Source organism: Musca domestica, unplaced genomic scaffold (assembly GCF_030504385.1).
Source record: "Musca domestica strain aabys unplaced genomic scaffold, Musca_domestica.polishedcontigs.V.1.1 3, whole genome shotgun sequence".
In the NCBI taxonomy this organism is placed as follows: Eukaryota; Metazoa; Arthropoda; class Insecta; order Diptera; family Muscidae; genus Musca; species Musca domestica.
In genome coordinates this window covers 3246930-3267557 of record NW_026712299.1, presented here as the reverse complement: position 1 = coordinate 3267557, position 20628 = coordinate 3246930, and the positions used below count along the sequence as shown (strand labels likewise).

Sequence of the window (20628 nt, the reverse complement as noted above, 5' to 3'; positions counted from 1 at the left end):
ATTTGCTGATAAGCCAATTGTTTATCTCAATGACTGGCCGACATGATTCTAACTGTGGCAAGAAACCCCAGGCAAAAAACGCCATAACTTTACAGCAAAGCACGGCTACAGGTGTTGGGGCCAACATAAAACTTTGAGAATATTAGTCATATCGTGGCCTTAATACCAACAACGACAAATTTACGAAACGATCAAGTTGCGAATTCTTACTTTTGTGTTTTCAAAGGGCTTTCTCCGGGCAGCGAAACGCAAAGGGTGTAAGGAAGTTTGAAAACCAATTAAAAAAAAGAAGAAGAAAAAATTAAAACGATGTTTAATGAGAATTGTTTTTTAAAAATTTTGAACCAATAAATAAATTAAAAAAATAAGTTAATAAGTGAACGAAAAGAAAACTAAGTAAAATGCCCGTACCAAATCGTACCTCGGATTTATCAGCTATAGCGGTTAATACAAATATTCCGGATGGTTGGTGTGACAAAATGTGGTGCTAAAAAAAATTTGTAATGAGTGAATTATTTTTTCTTGGTTTTGGATCATTTGCAGATAGTGTCGATTGTGGAATACGCGTTTTGGGCTGGTGTCGCGGCCCCTCGTGCCAGAAATATGCTCGTCTGCGAACTTTCGTCATTGTCTTGGCCTGTGCTGGCCTCTTACAGGGCATGTGTGAAACATATTTTCGCATATCGGCCAAACAGGCAGCATTGGATAATGATTGGAATCCCCTGATTGTGGGTGAGTTTGAAAATTTTGGATTTATCCATTCGAAGGTTGCTTGTTGTTGTTAATCCAAAGAATTGCAAAAAATTGTTCGGGTGTTTGTTGTTATTTATAATGTCACTATTGTTATCAAATAGGGGTTGTGTACATTCATAGATATCGTCAAAAAAATGTTATTAAATACCCTCGTTTCCGGGCTTATCAATTTGTCATACATTTAACTCTCGTTCAGATCGATTTTAGTTGTTTGTATGAGTAATATTTGTTTTTGGTGAAATAAATGAAAGAAATTAATAGTTTGATCAAAAATTGATTGCTGGGAGGTAAAATAGTAATCGAAGGGGCGCGGAAAAATTTGTAAGATTACATTTACCTTGAGGGGGAGGGGGTGTTTTACCTTGATTGTGAAATTATTAATACATTTACCCTAAAAAAATGTAGATAATCAAAACATACAGGGTGAGATAAAAAACGGAAACAAAGTCAAAAGCCATAATTTTTACATTTTTTTTTTAAATTTTATTGAAGGAAAGCAAAAAATGTCGGAAATGGCATCAAATTTAAGAATAAGTTAAGATTTGTTCGAATTGGTCACCTTTGACACGAATTATGGCCTTCAAACGGCCAATGAAACCATGACACGCTGCCCGAATGTTGTTCTGCGGTATTTTGGCCCATTCCCGGCGAAGCGCTTGCTTGAGGTGATCGACCTTTGGTATTTTTTAGTGGAAAAAATTGCTTTCCAAAATACTCCAGACACAATAGTCCAACGGGTTGGTATCCGGAGATTTTGGTGGCCATTTTGCGCTGGAAATGAAGCGAGGAACCTCATTCTGTAACCATTTTTGGGTGGCGCGTACTGAGTCCTGTTGGAATGTACAAGGTCTGCGGCCAAAATGTTTGCGTGCCCAATACACCCTCCAGAATATTTTCGCGATGATATTCTGCATTTATCTAATGCCACGGTCGATTAATACGAGCGGCAGTTATGGCGGCCCTCACCATCACCATGGCCGGCGCTTGAGTGCGATGGTGCTGAGTCCTTTTGGAATTTCCAAGGGCTGCGGCCAAAATGTTTGCGTGCCCAAGGCTTTAATGCACCCTCCAGAATATTTTCGCAATAATATTCGGCATTTATTCTGATGCCACGGCATTTATTCTAATACGAGCGGAGAGCGATCATCGGCTGTTATGGCGGCCCACACAATCACCATGGCCGGCGCTTGAGTTCTGGTGGCCAACCGAAGGTGCACATTTTCAGCTGATCTCTTTGGCAAGTAAACACGATCATTTTGTTTGTTTACAAACTGCTGGACAACGAATGTTCTCTCATCGGAGAAAACCGAATTCGGATAAGCGAAGAAACTCTTTAGCTCTTTTGAGTCTATCTTCTTTCTGTTGCGGTGTAAGTTCTTGCACTTTTTGGAATTTCAATGGCTTTACCCCGAGCTCATTTTTCAATATTTGCCGAATTGTATATGTTCAGCTCACGAGCCATTTTTCGACCACTGCGATGCGGCTTTCGATCAAGGCACTTCTTTACTTTTCGAACCATTTATGCTGATGTTGCTGTTTTCTTTCGTCCACTTCCTTGACGCGCCACCCAAGAATGGTTACAAAATGAGGTTTGTCGCTTCATTTCCGGCGCAAAATGGCCACCAAAATCTCCGGATACCAATCCGTCGGACTATTGTGTCTGGAGTATTTTGGAAAGCTATGTTGGCATAAAAAAAAATACCAAAGTGTCGATCACCTCAAGCAAGCGCTTCGCCGGGAATGGACCAAAATACCGGGCAGCGTATTACGGTTTCATTGGCCGTTTGAAGGCCATAATTCGTACCAAAGGTGACCAATTCGAACAAATCTAAACATATTCTAAAATTTGATGCTATTTCCGAGATTTTTTTGCTTTCATTTAATAAGATTTAAAAAAAAAAATGTAAAAATTTTGGCGTTTCACTTTGTTACAATTTTCTATCTCATCCTGTATAGAGATGTACCAAACATGAATGAAATCGGATGTTAATTTCTCGTTTTATGAACTTCGTGGATATTCAAAATTTTGGCCATTTGTGGGGGAGGTACCAGAGAGGGTGGACCGATATATTCCATCTTTACACCAGACCTTGGGTTAATAAAAATATTGTGATGTGTGCAATTTGAAGACAATCGGACACTTACATCACATTATATACGAGGGAGAGATACTGGATGGAGTGGACCGATACTGTCCATTTTCACACCTGAAATAGCAAAAATGCAATATTAGGATTTGCAAAGTTTGAGCAAGATCCAATTATCGTTTCTCTTTCTGTGCAAAAAAATATTTTTTGAAAATTTCGACCTATTGTGGGGAGGTAACCAGAGAGAGAGAGAGAGAGAGAGAGAGAGAGAGAGAGAGAGAGTGAACGTATATATTTCATCTTAACACTAGACGTTGGGTTGATAAAATTATTGGAGTGTGTGAAATTTGATCAGACTCTTACATCACATTTAATAAGCGTTGTAATTATTCAATATTTTGACCGTTTGTGGGGGAGGTACTTGATAGAGTGGACCGACATTGTCCCTTTTCGTAATTGACGTAGCGCTGACGGAAATATTAGGATTTGCAAAGTTGAAGCAAAATCGGATTATTGTTTCTCTTTCTGTGCAGTAAAACATTTTTTTTGAAAGTTTCGACCTTTTGTGGGGGAGTTAGCCAGAAAGAGTGGACCGATATTATCCTTTTCAGAAATCGATCTAAGTTTGATAATAATATTACGATGTACTAAGTTTGGACCAATTCGGACACTCCCTTCGAGAGTTATTATTATTATTATTTTTAAACGGGCGGACATCGCTAGATCGACTTCAATTGTCCTAAAACGGATTTGGTCCAAAGAGACCTAGGGTCCAAAACCCTTATTTCGATGAGGCACTTTTTGGTCTTATCAAGTAATATATTTATTTAGGCCATATGATAAATAATCCTAAATATACACTGTGCGACAAAATTTAAGTTTTTTCCGTTATCCTCCAGAATATGAATGTAGTAACCTAAATAAAGCAAGTAAGTCCTCCACTTGCACATTTTTTAGTGTATCCGTAAATACAGACAACGGATTACTTTGGGAGAAAATGTTAACCTCAAGCGAGTCAACAAAGGGGTATTTTGGATCCTTGTTTTGAAACATGGTTTAAAATCCCTTTAAATGAGATCGTAGCAAGTCAAAATATTCTACAAAATTATTATTTGTTATAAAATTCCAGAATACATCTGAAGTCTAAATGTTACTTAAACACCAGCAATTCATGAATTTTTAAAAATATTTTAGGGTTAAAGCCGTTTTTCATATGAATTTATGCTAAATTCTCCTACAAAGCATAATTGTAGAATGATGACGTCCAGGACATTTATCAAATTTCACTTAAAGTCACCGGAGAAAAAAGTCTCTATTTTCATTATATATTAATGATATAAATCTTTTTCAATTTCGTCAAAAAAAAAAACACAAAATAAAATATTTTTCCTTTTTCCATGGCTATTTCTTCAGGGCTTTTTCGAGTTGACGTCCGAAAGTAACCTAAAATTCTTTGAAAAATATTTTTATTTTTTAAAAATTCTTTAAAAAAAATCCTAAAAACACAGTTTTTATTAATCTCTTATTCATTTTTCTTTTCCAGAATGGCTCCTGGTAAGCAGTGGAATATTTCAGGCCATATTCGCTCTGGCTTTTGCCTATTGGGCCCATCGAATACATCCGATTAGTTGGTTGGGTGGTGTTATAATTTTACAAGGTTTGACCTGTATCATATCAATGCTGCCATCGATAATGAATTTGTAAGTGTAATTTATTCACTTTCCGATACCTTCCCAAATAGACCTATTTCCTTAATTTTACAGTGCTGATGGCGTGCGTTACACAGACACAGCCGAGGAGGATAGTATTTGTGCCACAACATGGCAAACGGGCAAATTGCTGTCGGTGGAGAACAGCAAGTTATTAATTTTGGCTATGCTCTTCGTGCTGCAGTTTGCCCTGGGTCTGGGATCTTTGGCCTTCTATACGATTGGCATAACTTACATAGATGATAATTCCGATTCCATTGATAGTCCTGCCGTTATTGCCACGGCCTTTGGGGCCAAAATTGCCGGGTTGCAAACAGGTTCCATGTTGGTGCTGGGTGTGGGAGCCATTGGTCTGGGCTGGTGGTTGGGTTGGGTTATATTGGCTCCTTTGGTTATTGTCACTGGCATCCTACTGGGTCTCTTCCCAAAACAATTACCCAAAACCGTGATACATCAAGCTGCCCAACGAATTATCGAAGAGAGTCGTAGTCGTCAGTTTGGTAGTCAATTCTCCACCTACATTGATGACACGGCATTTGGCCCCTCGGTGAAGAGGGTCTTTGGCAATAAACTGCTGATGTTCAATATTCTCAGCGTCATGTTTATACAATCGGCCACAATAAATTTTTCCCTGCAAGAGGAAAATTATTTACAATCCCGCTTCTATTTGCCCTTTAGCGAGGAGGATGGCCTCGAACAGGAATGGCGTTCACGTTTCATATCGTTCTTTTTGAAACCGGCGGCTGCAGCCATAAGCATGTTTCTGGGAGGACTTGTCATATCCAAAATGAAATTGAGCGGAAGGTAAGGGATTTAAATTGAGATAATTTAATAAGTAATCATAATTTTTTTGTTTCCAGAAAAATAGCCTCCATCAACATAGGCATGTGCGTCAAACTGCTGGCCATCTACATAGCCTATATATTTATAAAATGTGAAGTTGGACCCCTTGCCGGTGTTACAAATGGCAAAATTGAACAGCCAGCCTGCTCGAGAAATTGTATCTGCACTCCAACCTCATTTATGCCAGTTTGTCCGGAAAACTCCACTGTGACATATTTTGCACCCTGTTATGCGGGATGTACCAGGAAGACTGTTATTAATAGTGTTGAGGTATGTATGGACATCATAAACAAAATACTCTGAGCCCAATATGGTATGGACACAGGGTATTTTGAGTAGCAGATGATAATCTTCTGTTTGTTGGTTTGTTTGGAAAAAAGGAGGAGAACATAGAGCCAAGCTTTTACATAAATGTACTTCGAGGCCGGGTTTGTAATAAAAGGGTACAACAAATACTAAAATTTACTTAAAACTGAACACTTTGTGTTGGACAAACGGAATAAGCCAGAATTGTGGAATGAGAGTCACTGATGAAGTGCTGGATAGATGTACCAAAGAGTTTTTGGAAATACGAAGGTTACGAAAAGCCCTAAAATGGTGTTGAGTGAACACATAGAGCTAAAAACTTAAAATGTGGCATGAGAATCAATTCTTAACAAGTTAAAAAAGCAATAAGTTCGGTCGGGCTGAACTTTGAATACCATTCACCATTTGGAAATTTTGAAAAAATAAAATCCTTAAAAAATTCTGTTAAAATTTTAAAAATACCGAATATAGCCGTTATGTTGGGGTCTATACGGCGTGGACCTACATAGGCATTGTTTGTCATAAGCCATTACCATATTCAAATTCGAAACTTGAAATAAACGGTGAATAATGTAGCTAAAATCATCAAAATACCGAATATGGTGGGAGGTACCGTTATATCGGAGCTGTGCGAAAACCTGGACCAGCATAGACAATTTTCTGTCACAGGCTATAGCATCCATTACGAACGTCAAATACGACATCTCAAACAATTTCGGTGGGTATTGTACCTAAACTCGTCAAAATACCGAGTATAGGGAGGTACTGATATATGGGGCCTATGCGCAGACCTGGACCTGCATAGAAAATTTTCTGTCACAGACAGTAGTTTGCATTACGAACTCCAAATATGTAATCTGAAACAATTCCGGTGAATAATGAAGCTAAAATCATCAAAATACCGAATTTTGGGAGGTACAGTTATATGGGGGCTATACGAAGACGTGGACCTGCACAGACAATTTTCTGTCACCGGCTGTAGTATCCATCACGAATTTCCAATACTAAATTTGAAACAATTCCGGTGAATAATGCCGCTAAAATCATCAAAATACCGAATATCGGGAGGTACCGTTATATGGGGGCTATGCGAAGACGTCGACCTGCACAGACAATTTTCTGTCTTAACCTGTAGTATTCATTTCGAACTTCAAATTTTAAATTTGAAACAATTCCGGAGAATAATATCGCTAAAATCGTCAAAATACAGAATATCGGGAGGTACCGTTATATGGAAGCTATACGAAGACGTGGACCTGCATAGACAATTTTCTGTTACCGGCTATAGTATCCATTACGAATTTCAAATACCAAATTTGAAACAATTCCGGTGAATAATGTCGCTAAAATCATTAAAATGCCGAATATCCGGAGGTACCGTTATATGGGGGCTATATGAATACGTGGATCTACATAGCCCAATTACGAACTTAACCTGCCTACTGGAAAAATAAACACGTGTGCAAAATTTTAGCCTTCTATCTCAATTCATTTGAAAGATAACGTGATTACAACAGACAGACAGACGGACAGACAGACATGGCTAAATCGACTTAGAATTTTACTCTGATCAAGAATATATATACTTTGTTACTATATACTACTTATATAGTATGTTGGAGGGTATACAAATGGGAAATGGGTGATTTTGAAAATGTGTGCAAAGTGTAACAACTGCAGAGAATGATACTAGATTCGGTACAATTTGGTTTTTGTTGAACAGAAGAAGCTGGTAATTTGAAATGTTGGTATTCGGGTCCCTTTTGGTAATAGGTTTGTGATATAGAGGTGGTTTTGGAAATGTGTACCATAAGTGCATGAAAAGTACTAGATAGTACTATATTTGGTGCAACATGACATTGGGTGAAAAGATAGTGCTTGAATTCTGAAATTTGGTTTTAGGGTAGCGTTGGAGGTGGTTTCGGAAATGTGTACTATAATTGTACGAAATGTACTGAATGGTAATAAATTTGGTAAAATTTTGAAATTTGATATTTAGATTACTGATAGTATCTTTGTATGAAATGTGACGATGGTTTGGAATTGAGTCGTATATTTGTACAAAAAGTACTAAATGGTACTAAATTTGGTGTTGGATGAAGGAATAACCAAATGTACTAAATTTGGCTTTAGTTGAAGGGATAGAGATAAAATTCTGAAATTTGATATTCAGATGACTGATGGTATCTGTGTATGAAATGTGACGGTGGTTTGGAAACGAGTCCTATATTGGTACAAAAAGCACTAAATTTAACTAAATTTGGTATTAGATGAAGGGATAGGGCGGGAAACCTGAAATGTGATACAGATTTCACTGTTGGTGTCTGTGGTTAAGATATTTGTACGAAAAGTACTACTATTTAGTCTTGGTTGCAGGGAACGAGATAATATTCTAAAATTTAATATTTAGATAATTTTTGGTATATAAGGAAGAGATTTGGAGGTTATTCTTGAAATGTGTAATATTGTATAAATAGATATGGAGCTGAAATTCCGAAATTTGATATTTAGGTCACTGTTGGTTTCAAAATTTAGTACGATGTTTGAAGTTTTGATTAAATAATTTTCTCAAAGTGGACAAATTATGCATTTTGATGACTAACAGGTATAACAATAAAACTTCGCCAAAAACAAATAATTACAGGAATGCATATAGGCATACTCCCTCCCTTCCACATTTTTTATACCCTCAGCCATATGGCTATATCATTTGATACGGCCAAAACGTGACTCACCGAAATAATAGTTTTAGACCCTAGGTTTCTTTGGACCAAATCCATTTTAGGACATTTGAAGTCGATCTAGCGATTTCCGTCCGTCCATCTGTCTGGCTGGTGCGCACGATAGCTCCCGAAGGCAATATCCGATTTGATTTAAACTTGGTACATCGTAATATTATCGGCAAACTTAGATCGAGTTCGGATATGGACAATATCGGTGTACTCCTTCTGATACCTTACCCACAAAATATCAAAATTTTCAAAATGTTGCTCCAACTTTGCAAATCTTAACACTTGCATCGGTGCTAGATCAGGTGTGAAAATGGACAATATCGGTCCACTCCATCAAGTACCTCCCCCACATGGGGTCTAGATTTTGTATAATTATAACTCTTATAAAGTATGATGTAGGTTTCCGATTGTCTTCAAATCACACACTTCTAAATATTTTTTATAAATCAAAGGTCTGGTGTGAATATGGGATATATCGTTTCACTCTTTCTGGTCCTCCCCTAATCGTTTCAAATTTGGTCCTCAAAATTTTGAATATCCATGAAGCTCGGTTATAAAATCCGAAATAAGCATCAGACTCTCTTTATATTTCATACATCCCATTTTTTCCACTAACAAAAGATCTATTGTGAAGATGGGATAAATTAGTCCACTCCTTCTGGTACCTCCCCCACAAAGGGTCAACATTTTGGATAACTATGAAGCTCATAAAACGAGAAACTAACATCTAAGTCCATTGAGACTTGGCACATCTCACTATTTCTATCAACACAAGATATGTTATCAAGGTGCAAGAGATCGGACAATACCTTCTGGTACCTCCCCCACAAAGGCTCAAAGTTTTGTATAAACAAACGATTATAAAATCCGAAATCAGCATTTGTCCCCTTCATATTTCACACATCCCATAATTTCTACTGACAAAAGATCTGCTGTGAAGATGGGACATATCGGTTCACTCTTTCTGGTCAAAATTTTGAATTCCCATGAAGCTCATAAAACGCGAAATTAACATTCAAGACTTGATACATCTCAATATTTCCATCAACACAAGATCTGTTATAAAGATGGTAGAGATCGGACCAATTATTCTGGTACCTCCCCCACATAGGGCTCACGATTTTGTAAAACAAAACGTTCAAGGAAAGCGAAAGAAGCATTTTTGTACATTTTTGCTAACCCCTTCAGGTTTTGTACCCACAAAGGGTCACAATTTTCAATACATTTATCTGCCAACTTGCTATATCTGAATATTTCTCTAAACCAGATACTTGAGATGAATATGAAATTTATGATTCCGCATAAAATTGGATATACATTTTCGATTTTCTTGTAATTTTGCTCATACCAAAATTGGCCCATTCTCTCAGAACCTACTTGATAGAGGGTCAACAATTTGAATAATCATAACAGAAGTCAAAATATATATAAATAATAGAATATTGGCTGAAGGTATACATCTGTCGGCAAAACGGTTACGACGGTTACCTTTTAACTTGGTTTTGTAGAATAAGTTTTTAAAGGAGAGTGTTTTTTACATCCAAATCTTCTTTCCCCAAATCTTCTTGGTCATGGCAATCTTTTTTAATAATTAATATATATTTTTTCCTTTTTTAATTCAGTTATTTGAAGGCTGCAGTTGTGGTGGAACGGATAATTATGAAATGGATTTGACGAATAGTAAACGAGCTACGCTGGGGGCGTGCAGTGGTGAAAAATGTAGCTCAATGTTGTGGATATTCCAAATGCTAAGTATCTCTGCGGGAGTGGTTTATGGCATCACAACGATAGGAAAGATTATAATAAGTCTGAGGAGTGTTCTGCCACAAGATAAGGGCTTGGCGCTGGCAATGGAAGTGATGTTGGTGGGTTTGTTTGCCTACGTTCCGGTACATTTGGCCTATGATGTGGTGTCACGTAAGTAGTTGTCACTTTTTATATTTTTCTATATTAAATTCCGCTTTCCCCCTCAGGTGCCACCTGCATTTACTGGGCTCCGCATTACACCCAATGTCTGCTGCGCGAAACTCCCAAACATGGCAATATTTTGGATATTTTATCGGCCAGTTTAATATTTGTCGGATTGATATTCGACATTTTTGTGTTTATTTACATTAAAGGTCTGAATATCTACAATTGCAAAGTTACGGATCACAATTACACACCCTCGCTGTACTCGGCTGTGCCACAAGGTGATCCCACTCATACCGCTGCAGGAGGTAGTCCGGTGACAACAATGACAACGGTATCCCGGCAAGCACCACCACCACAACCCAATAGGCCGGCTCCGAAACCAGAAATTACCGTATTTCGCCAACCCAGTACCTTGACCAATTCTTCCGGTGGTGGCAGTAGCATTGTGGAGCCACCAACCAATGGTGTAACCTATGCCCAAGTGGTATTTCCACCCGATAAACGTAAACCCAATGATGGTAGTGCCAGTCCCAAACGTATGGCTGTGAGGGCCGATGTTCCTCTGCATCATTTATCGACCGATGATGTTCGAGCCCAGTTGAGTAATTTGAAATCATTTAATCCGCAAGCAAACGGCACAGCAACAACGGCAATGACAAACGAACAAAATAATAATAATAACAACAATAATAATAATCCAGTGCCAGCAGTAAAGAGTTCAACCGGTGCCATACCCAAGAGGCCAATGGAAACCGATTTAGATGCCATTCGACCACAAAGTCCTGAAACGGATTTTTAATTTTTAACGATTTCATGACTTAATTTAAATTTAATCACTTTTTATATTTTTTATAAATACTATTTTCTGATACATCTACAGATCTACGTTCACGGACTCATTTCCCATGCCATAATACATACATACTTATATAACAACCTATTTCGAATTCAATATTTTCAAAATAATTAGTAAGATAGCTAAGCATATTTTGTATCTACACACATTCTAAAATAAAGTGTATGCCATGGAAGATAGCAAAAATGCTATCAAAAAAAAAAAAAAAAAAAAAAAGGCAAGTCCGAACTCGTTTTACTCTCCACCATTTGGAAGAAACTTTAAAATTTTCAAAAAAAAAAAATTTGTCGAAAATGAAAATCTTTATATGGGAGCTGTACGAAGATGTGGTGCTGGATAAGTAATTTTTTGTAATAGGCTGCAGTAACGATTCCGAAATTCAGATACGAAATTTGATGCAATTTCGGTGACAAGGTTCGATTAAATCATCAAAATACCGAATAATGGGGAGTACCGTTGTATGGGGCTATACGAAGGCGTGGACCTGCACAGACAATATTTGGGCATGGGCTGTAGTGTCCATTACAAACTACGAATACGAAATTTGAAACAATTCAGGTGAATAAAGTTGCTAGAATCCTCAAAATACCGAATATCGGCAGGTACCGTTATATGGGGGCCATACGAAGACGTGGACCTGCATACGAAATTTTTAGGCATAGGCTGTAGTACCCATTACAAACTTCGAATACGAAATTTAAAGAGAGGGAGCTATAATATTGCACTGATTTCTGCATGCAGGTCAAGTTTGAAGATGGGCTATATCGGTCCACGATATACAGAAAATTGCCTATATAGATTCAGGTCTTCGTATAGGCCCCATAATCAGTACGTCTCTATATTCGGTATTTTGACGATTTACTTCTTGCATTGGTATTACGAGCAGAGCTACAATAACAAAATTTAGATATAGGGTCACTAATGACATTTTAAAGGTACGTGTACGTAAACGTACAGTGTGCGTAAAGGTACTAAGTTTGGTACATGGAAGTATGGGAAACGTGGTTAGAAAGTAAGATTGACATTAGGTTTTTGCCTATGAATTCGAGTTAATTGTAGGAATTGTACCTAGAGCTACAAAATTTGAAAACATTTGGTATCGGCTATAGCTGGAATCCTGTCATTTGATATTAGGGTCATCTCTGTTGTTTGCGGTTGAGGAAGAACTTGGTTTTGAACATTTCCGCTATAAAGACCATTAAAATTGATACTTTTTAGTATTGGACGAACGGTTTGGTATAGAATTCAGAAATTCGATTTTAGGGCCACAGTTGGGGTGTAGGCTTGAGATTAGAAATTTGGTCTAAAAAATATATACTCTCCAGGTATAGAACGTATTCGCTCCGATAGCCCTTTTAAATAATTTTTAAGAACTATTCAAGTTTTTGTCGCCAAAGTCATTCAAAAAAATTCCTAGATTTCAATTCATTGAAGAAGAAAACGGTCTTCTTTTCGGATAATAAAAAGTTATCTCATTAAAGTCAGAATATCGACTCAGAGAAGAAAAGAAGGTCTTCTGACAGAAGATGTGGAGGCGTTCTGACAGAAGATCAGAATGTCGTCTTCTCATAGAAGATCTGAAGGTCATCTTCTCATAGAAGAGCTGAAGGTCGTCTTCTCATAGAAAAGCTGAAGGTCGTCTTCTCATAGAAGGCCTGAAGATCTTCTAATGGAAGGCCTAAAGGGTTCTAATAGAAGAGTTCAAGGTCAGATGGTCTTTTCATAGAAGACCGAAGGTCTTCTCATAGAAGAGTTCAAGGTCAGATGGTCTTTTCATAGAAGGCCGGAAGGTCTTCTCATAGAAGGCCAGATGGTCTTCTCATAGAAGGCCAGATGGTCTTCTCATAAAAGGCCAGATGGTCTTCTCATAAAAGGCCAGATGGTCTTCTCATAGAAGGCCAGATGGTCTTCTCATAGAAGGCCAGATGGTCTTCTCATAGAAGGCCAGATGGTCTTTTTATAGAAGGCCAGAAGGTCTTTTTATAGAAGGCCAGAAGGTCTTCTCAAGAAGGCCAGAAGATCTTCTCATAGAAGGCCAGGTTTTCCCGTAGAAGAGCTGAAGGTCATATCACAGAGGAGCTGAAGGTCTTTTCACAACTAAGCAGAATATATTCTCAAAGAAGAGCAGAGTGTATTTTCAGAAAAGAGCGAATGTATTTCCCAGATAAATGAGGAAGACCTTTCTAATAGAAGATCAGTAGGTCTTAACATTGAAGAGCAAATGGTCTTCACGGAAAAGAGCATAAGACTAAAAAAGGAATCTGTAGACTTTAAAAAAATTATAATTTTTCAGGAAATTCCTAAAATCTTCATCTCAATGTCTAATGATCCCTCAAAAATATATTCAAAAAATCAACGTCTCTGGCTTTAAAAATCATTGAGAAACATTTTTTCGTTCTCGGCCCTGATAAACTTTTAAAATATTCTTGGAATACCCATGGTTTAGACTTTGTTAGTCCTTTGGACAGTTTTCTTAAAAACTTCAAATTATAGACTCTAAAATCTTTAAAAAAATTCCAAAACTATGTATTTTTTGCTCCTTTAATTTTTGAGAAATATGAATTATTAAAAAAGGGCTTTTGACATTGACAGTCCTCTAAAATTCTTCGATCTTCATGATTCCTAAGTACAAATGATTACCAATTATCATTGTGACAAAAAAATAAAAACTTTAAAAGTCGTTGGAAAAATATTTGTAAATTCCTGAACAATTAATATAAAAAGTCAACAGCGCAATATCTTATAAAATATTAAAAAAAATAAATGTTTATTATTAATGTTTATTTTTAAAAATAATAAATAAATATCCACGATTATATTCCAAAATATCCTAGATTTCCCCCAAAAATCGTTCAACTGTTGTACAAATATTAAATTTTTTTTCGCTCAGTTAGTCCTTACAAATATATTCTGAAAATTATTTATATTTTCGCTTGAGATCGTTAAAATAGATCATTAAATAAGATGCTGATAGTACTAAAAGCATTTTAGTTAAAAATCAACCTGAAAGTTTTAATACTTAAATTTCCAATATACACTGGTGGCCAAAACTAAAGCAACTTAAATCGCAAAGACAATAAATGTCCTGTAACTTTTACAAAAATAAACAAATCGTAATTATTTTTCCAGTTTTATATGAGGGTTTTAATTCACTTTTAAGAAACTAAAAATAAAAATACAAAAATGATTTTGAACGAAAAATAATATGTGGAAAACTAAAATGACCCAATTTTTGCTTGGTCAAAACTAAAGCAACTTTTGATTTTTTATTTTAAAATAATTAAATTTTGGCTAGTAGTCGATAGCATAACCATTATTTTTGATAGCAGCTGCACACCTACGAGTCATTGAATCTATAACACGCTCAATTTGATCCTTGGGTGTGCTTTCCCAGGCACCCCGAATTTTTTGGAAAATGTTGTGTTTACTTATTTCCGAATCTCGCTTGACCTTCCTATCTACGATACTCCAAAGGTTTTCTATGGAGTTTAGGTCAGGTGATTGTGCCGGCCATAACAAAACATCAATTTTTGACTCCCGCAACCAATATTTGACAAGTTTTAATAGAAGTTTGGGATCATTGTCATGCTGAAACACCCAAATCAGCCGAATATTTTACTCAGCGTAAGGGAACAACGTGATGTCCAACACATCTTTGTAAACAAACCGATCCACGACTTCCTTTATTTTATGGATAGGCCCAAGTCCATAGAAAGAAAAACAGCGCCACGCCATTTTTGACCCTCCCTCATGCTTCACTGTACCTTTGCAACACTGCGGCTTGAGTCCTTCATTTTTTGGTCTTCTCACCGTAAATTTTTTCACGTCTGAGCCTTTAATATTGAACGTAGACTCATCCCAGAATTGATGTTTTTTCCATTGAGCTTGATTCCACTTAATATTATCGTTTCCGAAAGCCTTTTTGATTTTTTCAGATATAAATGGTTTTTTGATGTCTTACGGACATGCAGACCAGCTGCCACTACTCGTCTACGCACTGATCTCCAGCTTATATCCAATGATTGCTCTGTCACCAATCCAGTTGAACTCTTAAATAGTTGTTTTTTATTTCTCTCACAATTTGTGGATTAGTACGGGCTGAAGTTTTTCACGGCCTTCATCCGTTATAGACTGTTACTACTGATCCAGTTTCAAAAAACCGACTTAGTATACAGAAATAATTATGAAATCACAGAAATATTTATGAAATATTTCTCGGAAATTATTTTCTGTGATATGTTGTTTTGATAGTCACTGATAATTTGCTGTTTAATTCAGTTACTGTATTTGCTTCTAGCCATTTTTAAAATTTTTTTGGGCAGTTCCTAAAAAAACGAAAAGAAAAACACATACTATTGTAAAAAAACTTCTCAAAAAGGATTTATGACAAGCGAAATTGTCGAAGGAAGCAAAAAGCGATAAATATCACAGTAAAAACAACTGAAATTGCTGCGGTTATATGAATGTACAACAGAGTTGCTTTTGTTTTGTCCAAGCCAAAATCGGGTTAACTTACTTTACCAAACATTATTTTTTATATAAAAATTAATTTTGGTTTTATGTTTTAGGTTTTGAAAAAGTGAATAAAGTACCTAATTTAAAACAAGAAAAACTTTCTCATTTTCTTAATTTTTGAAAAAGTAACAGGGCATTCATTCTCCTTGTAATTTCAGTTGCTTTAGTTTTGGCCACCAGTGTACTTACCCATATTTTCCCAATATACTTACTTTTAATTTCCCTTTATACAGCCACAAGAAATAAAATATTAAAAAACCAAAAATATTTTTTAAAAAAGTGATTTATTTTCATTAATAAGATTCAATTACAAACCTATAAAAAATGGCTGTCTTGAGTGTTATGTATAAAAATTAATATTACAAAACAAAAATAATATAAATAATTGTTATAAAATATGTGGATATAAATTACGTGACAAAAATGTGAAATAATTTTTATAATACATTATGATGTAAATTAAATAAATGTTAATGAATGCAACTTAAAGTATAAATAACAATGATGAAATGCGAAAAATGCGGTGACTTAAAATTACAAATATAAAATGATAATATTATTAAAAATAGTACATTGTTACTAAAACAATTAAAAATGATTAAATTTAAAATAGATGTATGTATAAAATAATATTAAAAAAGAACATGAAACGTCTATTAGGTTTAAATTAAAAAAAAAAAAAAAATATCAACATATTGTCGGTCTTGTTAAAACTCACACATTAACCACACACATGGACAGAAACCCCAAAGATCTAACACAAATATCATTGTATCTGAAAATATCGCCTTTTTTCATTCTTCAGACTAATTTTCATAAGAAACCAGTAAGGAAAGGTCAAAAGACGGTCGGGCCGACTATATGATACCCTACACCACTATGAGTATTTAGTAGAGCTCCCGTAACCAAAAAAAGTTTGCATAGGGAATTTATGTGAAGTAGATCATACCAACTAAGAAGCTTATTTGAATGCGTAACATGTCTTTAGAGTACTCACAATTTGGGAACTATATCCAACTCTGAATCGATTTTCAACAAATTTGACGGAGGCTTTTGTAGTACTAAATAGCATAAAAAAATATTTATACCGGACTGAGTTTCACCAAATGGAAAAGTTCGGTTGTATATGAAAAAATCTATCCAATTTGGTCTGATATTACATATATAGTGGACAATAACCGTAAAATCGGATGAAGATGTATTTTGAAGGGATATAAAAATCTAAACCGATCTTGATAAAATTTGACAGAATTATTTTCGAGCTGTATCTGATGTCCGGTATCAAATATCCTTGTTGTGGAGTGCATATTACGCATGTGAGACACTTAAACCCCAAATCGGATGAAACATATATATGGGAACTATAGTCACCAAATTTGAAGTACGTGCTTCTAGGCTAAATTCGATCGGAAGTGCTACAATTCACTTCATTTGGGCTGATATTAGCCATTTGGTGGAGAATAAACCTAATATCGGATAAAGGTATATATGGAAGCTATATCCAAAACTGATGTTCGGTACCAAATATTATTCTTGGGGATTGCATATTACGTATGTGAGGTACAAAAAACCGCAAATAGGATGAAACATATGTATGGGAGCTATAGCAATATCTAAACCGATTTTCACCAAATTTTAATGCTTCTAAGCTGAATTTGTTCAAAAGTGCCACAAATCACTTCATTTAGACTGATATTAGCCATTTGGTGCACAATAAACCCGAAATCGGATATAGGTATATATGGGAACTATATCCAAATCAGAACCGATCTTGACAACTGAGCTATATCTGATATCTTGTACGAAAAATTATTGTTGTGAAGTGCATATTACGAATGTGAGGTTCTTAAAACCCCACATCGGATGAAACATATATATGGGAGCTATAGCTATATCTGAACCGATTTTGTCCAAACTTGATGTACTTGCTTCTAGACTGCATTCGGTCGAATGTGCAAAAATTCAGGTCATTTGGACTGATATTGGTCATTTGGTGCATAATTACCCCGAAATCGGTTGAAGATATATATGGGAAATATATCTAAAATTGAACCGATTCTCATCAAACTCAATAGGGTTCGTCCTTGGGCCAAACAAATAATGTTTGGAAAATTTCATTTCAATCGTATAATAAATGCGAGCTGCATTTTGTTCACAAAAATACATGGACAGACGGATATGAATAAATCGACACAGAAAGTGATTCTACGAAGATTCTCAAAACCTACTACGGGTCTATGGGTACCTGAAGGAGTGGGTCGATATCTACCATCTTTAGAACAGATCTTGTGTTAATAGAAATTTTGGGGTGTGACGATTTTGAAAGGAATCTAATGCTCATTTCGTCTTTTCGAGATTTATGACCACTTACATTTTTGAACCGTTGTGAGGGAGTTCCAGGATAAGTGGGTCGATATATTGCACCTTTAGAGCAGATCTTGTGTAAATAAAAATATAAGGATTTCATAAGCATTGTATTTATTCAAAATGTTGACCATTTGTGGGGAGGTGCCAGAAGGATTGGACCTTTATATTCCATATTAACACCAGATCTTGAGTTAATACAAATATTGGTATGTGTGAAATTTGTAGGCAATCGGGTCGATATTGCCCATTTTTGCAAGATATAACAAAATCGTTTTACCTATTCTTGTTCTATTGAGGCAAACTATTTTTTCTGACAATTTTGACCTTTGGTGTGGGAGGTACCAGAAGGAGTGTACCGATATTGCCCTTCTCTGAACTCGATCTTAATTTGCTAATACTACTACGATGTACCAAGTTTAGACTATTAAGAGTTATCGTGCGCATCAGCCAGACATACAGACGGACGAATGTCTGAAGCTTGAAATTTTGAGTAAGGGTCACTCATGGTCCGTAGGTATCAGATAAAGCTGTGTTTTTGGAAATGTACCAATATAGTACCCTTTGTATTTGACAAACCAATGAAGCTAGAACTCTTAAATTTGGAATGGAGGTCAATATGGAGTGTATGATGGATGTACTGAAGGGATTTTGGAAATTTGCGCTATAAGTGTACGAAAATTACTAAAACGTAATACATTTGAAACATTTGGTACCATGTGAACGGTTAGAGCTAAAAAACTTAAAATTTGTGATTGGAATCAATGTTTAGTGAGTGATGATGTATACGAAAAGTACTAATTGGTACTAAATTTGGTACAATTCAAAATTTGCAAAAACGGATGGAGCTGAAACGTTTTTTTTAATATTAACATTATTGGCGAAGAGTAGGATTAGGTTATGAGGGCAGTTTTTGTACTCAAGTGCACGAAACCTACTAAATGGTACTGAATTTGGTACAACTTCGACTTGGATGAACCAATAAAGCTGGAATGCTGAAATTTAGAAATAAGATTACTATTGCATTGTGGGACTGAGGTATGCAGGTGGTTTTTGGAAATTCGAACTTGTGTGTACTAAATTATACTAAAGAACCGGATAGGGTTGGAATCCTGAAATCTTTAAATAAGCTTTCTATTAGATTGTAAATAAGTAGATAGTTATGGAAATTTGTACTTATGTGTACCAAATAGTACTAAATTTGGTACAATTTGCATATTGGTTCACATAATAGAGCTGGAATCCCGAAATTTGGAATTATGAGTACTGTTGGAGCATATGATTGGGGTATGTGGGAAGTTTTGGAAACTCGTACTTTTGTTTGATATACGGCTGGTATCCCGAAATTTAATATTAAGGTCACTGTTGGTGTCTGTGGTTAAGATATAGAGGAAAAGTGTACCATAAATTTTCGAAAAGTACTAGGTGGCACTAAATTGGGTATTTGTGTAGGGATAGAGCTATAATCCCGACATTTGTTGTTGAGGTTCTTGTTGGTATCTGGAACTGAAATATAGAGGAGTTTACATCCACCAGTAAACTTTCACAACGCCAATACCCGTGTCTTCTACTTTTATACCCTCTACCATGTATAGTATGGAGGATATATTAAGTTCATCATTCCGCTTGTAACACATCGTCCAGCGTAAAATTCTAAGACGATTCAACTCTGTCCGTCAGACATTTCGTCCGTCTTTTGTAATCACGCTAGAGTTACAACGAATTTAGATAGGAAGATAAAATTTTGCGCAGATCAATCTCTTGTGTTGTTTCAAATTTCGTATTTAGAATTCGTAATGGGAACTACATCCTATGACAAAAATTGCGTTTGCAGACCCGCGTCTTCGTATAGCGTTCATTTTACGGTACCTCTCAATATTCGGAATTTTAATGATTTTAGCGACATTATTCATCGAAGTTGTTTGAAATTTCGTATTTGAAGTTCCTAATAGGTATTACAGCTTATGACAAACAATTGTCTGTGCAGGTCCACGTCTTCGTATAGCCCCCATATAACGGTACCTCCCTATATTTGGTATTATTCAGCGGAATTGTTTCAAATTTGGTATTTGAAGTTCGTAATGGATACTGCAGCTTAAGGCAGAAAATTGTATGTGCAGATCCACATTTTGGTATAGCCCCCATATAATAAATAGTACCTACCTATATCGATGATATTAGCTACTTTATTCACCGATTTTTTCAAGTTTCGCATTTGAATATTGTAGTGACTTATGACAAAAGTTGCCTATGCAGGTCCATGTCGTCGTTTAGACCCTAAAATGATGGCTACATTTGGTATTTTTAAGATTTTAACAGAATTTTTAACGGATTTTTTTTGAAAATTTCCAAATTCGTTCAAAGTTCGGCCGGCCGAACGTACAACTTGCGACTAAAATTGAGTAAATCTGATATTTATTGTTGCTAAGGACTGGAAGAAAACAAAGAAAATTAGACTCATAAAAAGTCGAAACTAAATTATCAGGCTTATTGGCTCCCAATTTCTCAAATCAGATTTGTGTTAAGAATATACAAATTTGTCCAGATTT

The 20628-nt window shown here is 35.9% G+C and overlaps 1 protein-coding gene across 1 annotated transcript; it reads left to right on the top strand.

Annotated features, from left to right (window-relative positions):
• The first annotated feature begins 235 nt into the window (after positions 1-235).
• LOC131803433 (solute carrier organic anion transporter family member 1A1-like) lies at positions 236-11367 on the top strand. Its single transcript, XM_059124726.1, has 7 exons — positions 236-465; positions 544-732; positions 4384-4540; positions 4604-5353; positions 5410-5662; positions 10053-10347; positions 10404-11367. The coding sequence occupies exons 1-7, from the start codon at positions 402-404 to the stop codon at positions 11141-11143; spliced, it is 2448 nt and encodes an 815-aa protein (XP_058980709.1). The 5' UTR covers positions 236-401; the 3' UTR covers positions 11144-11367.
• The last annotated feature ends 9261 nt before the right edge of the window (positions 11368-20628 follow it).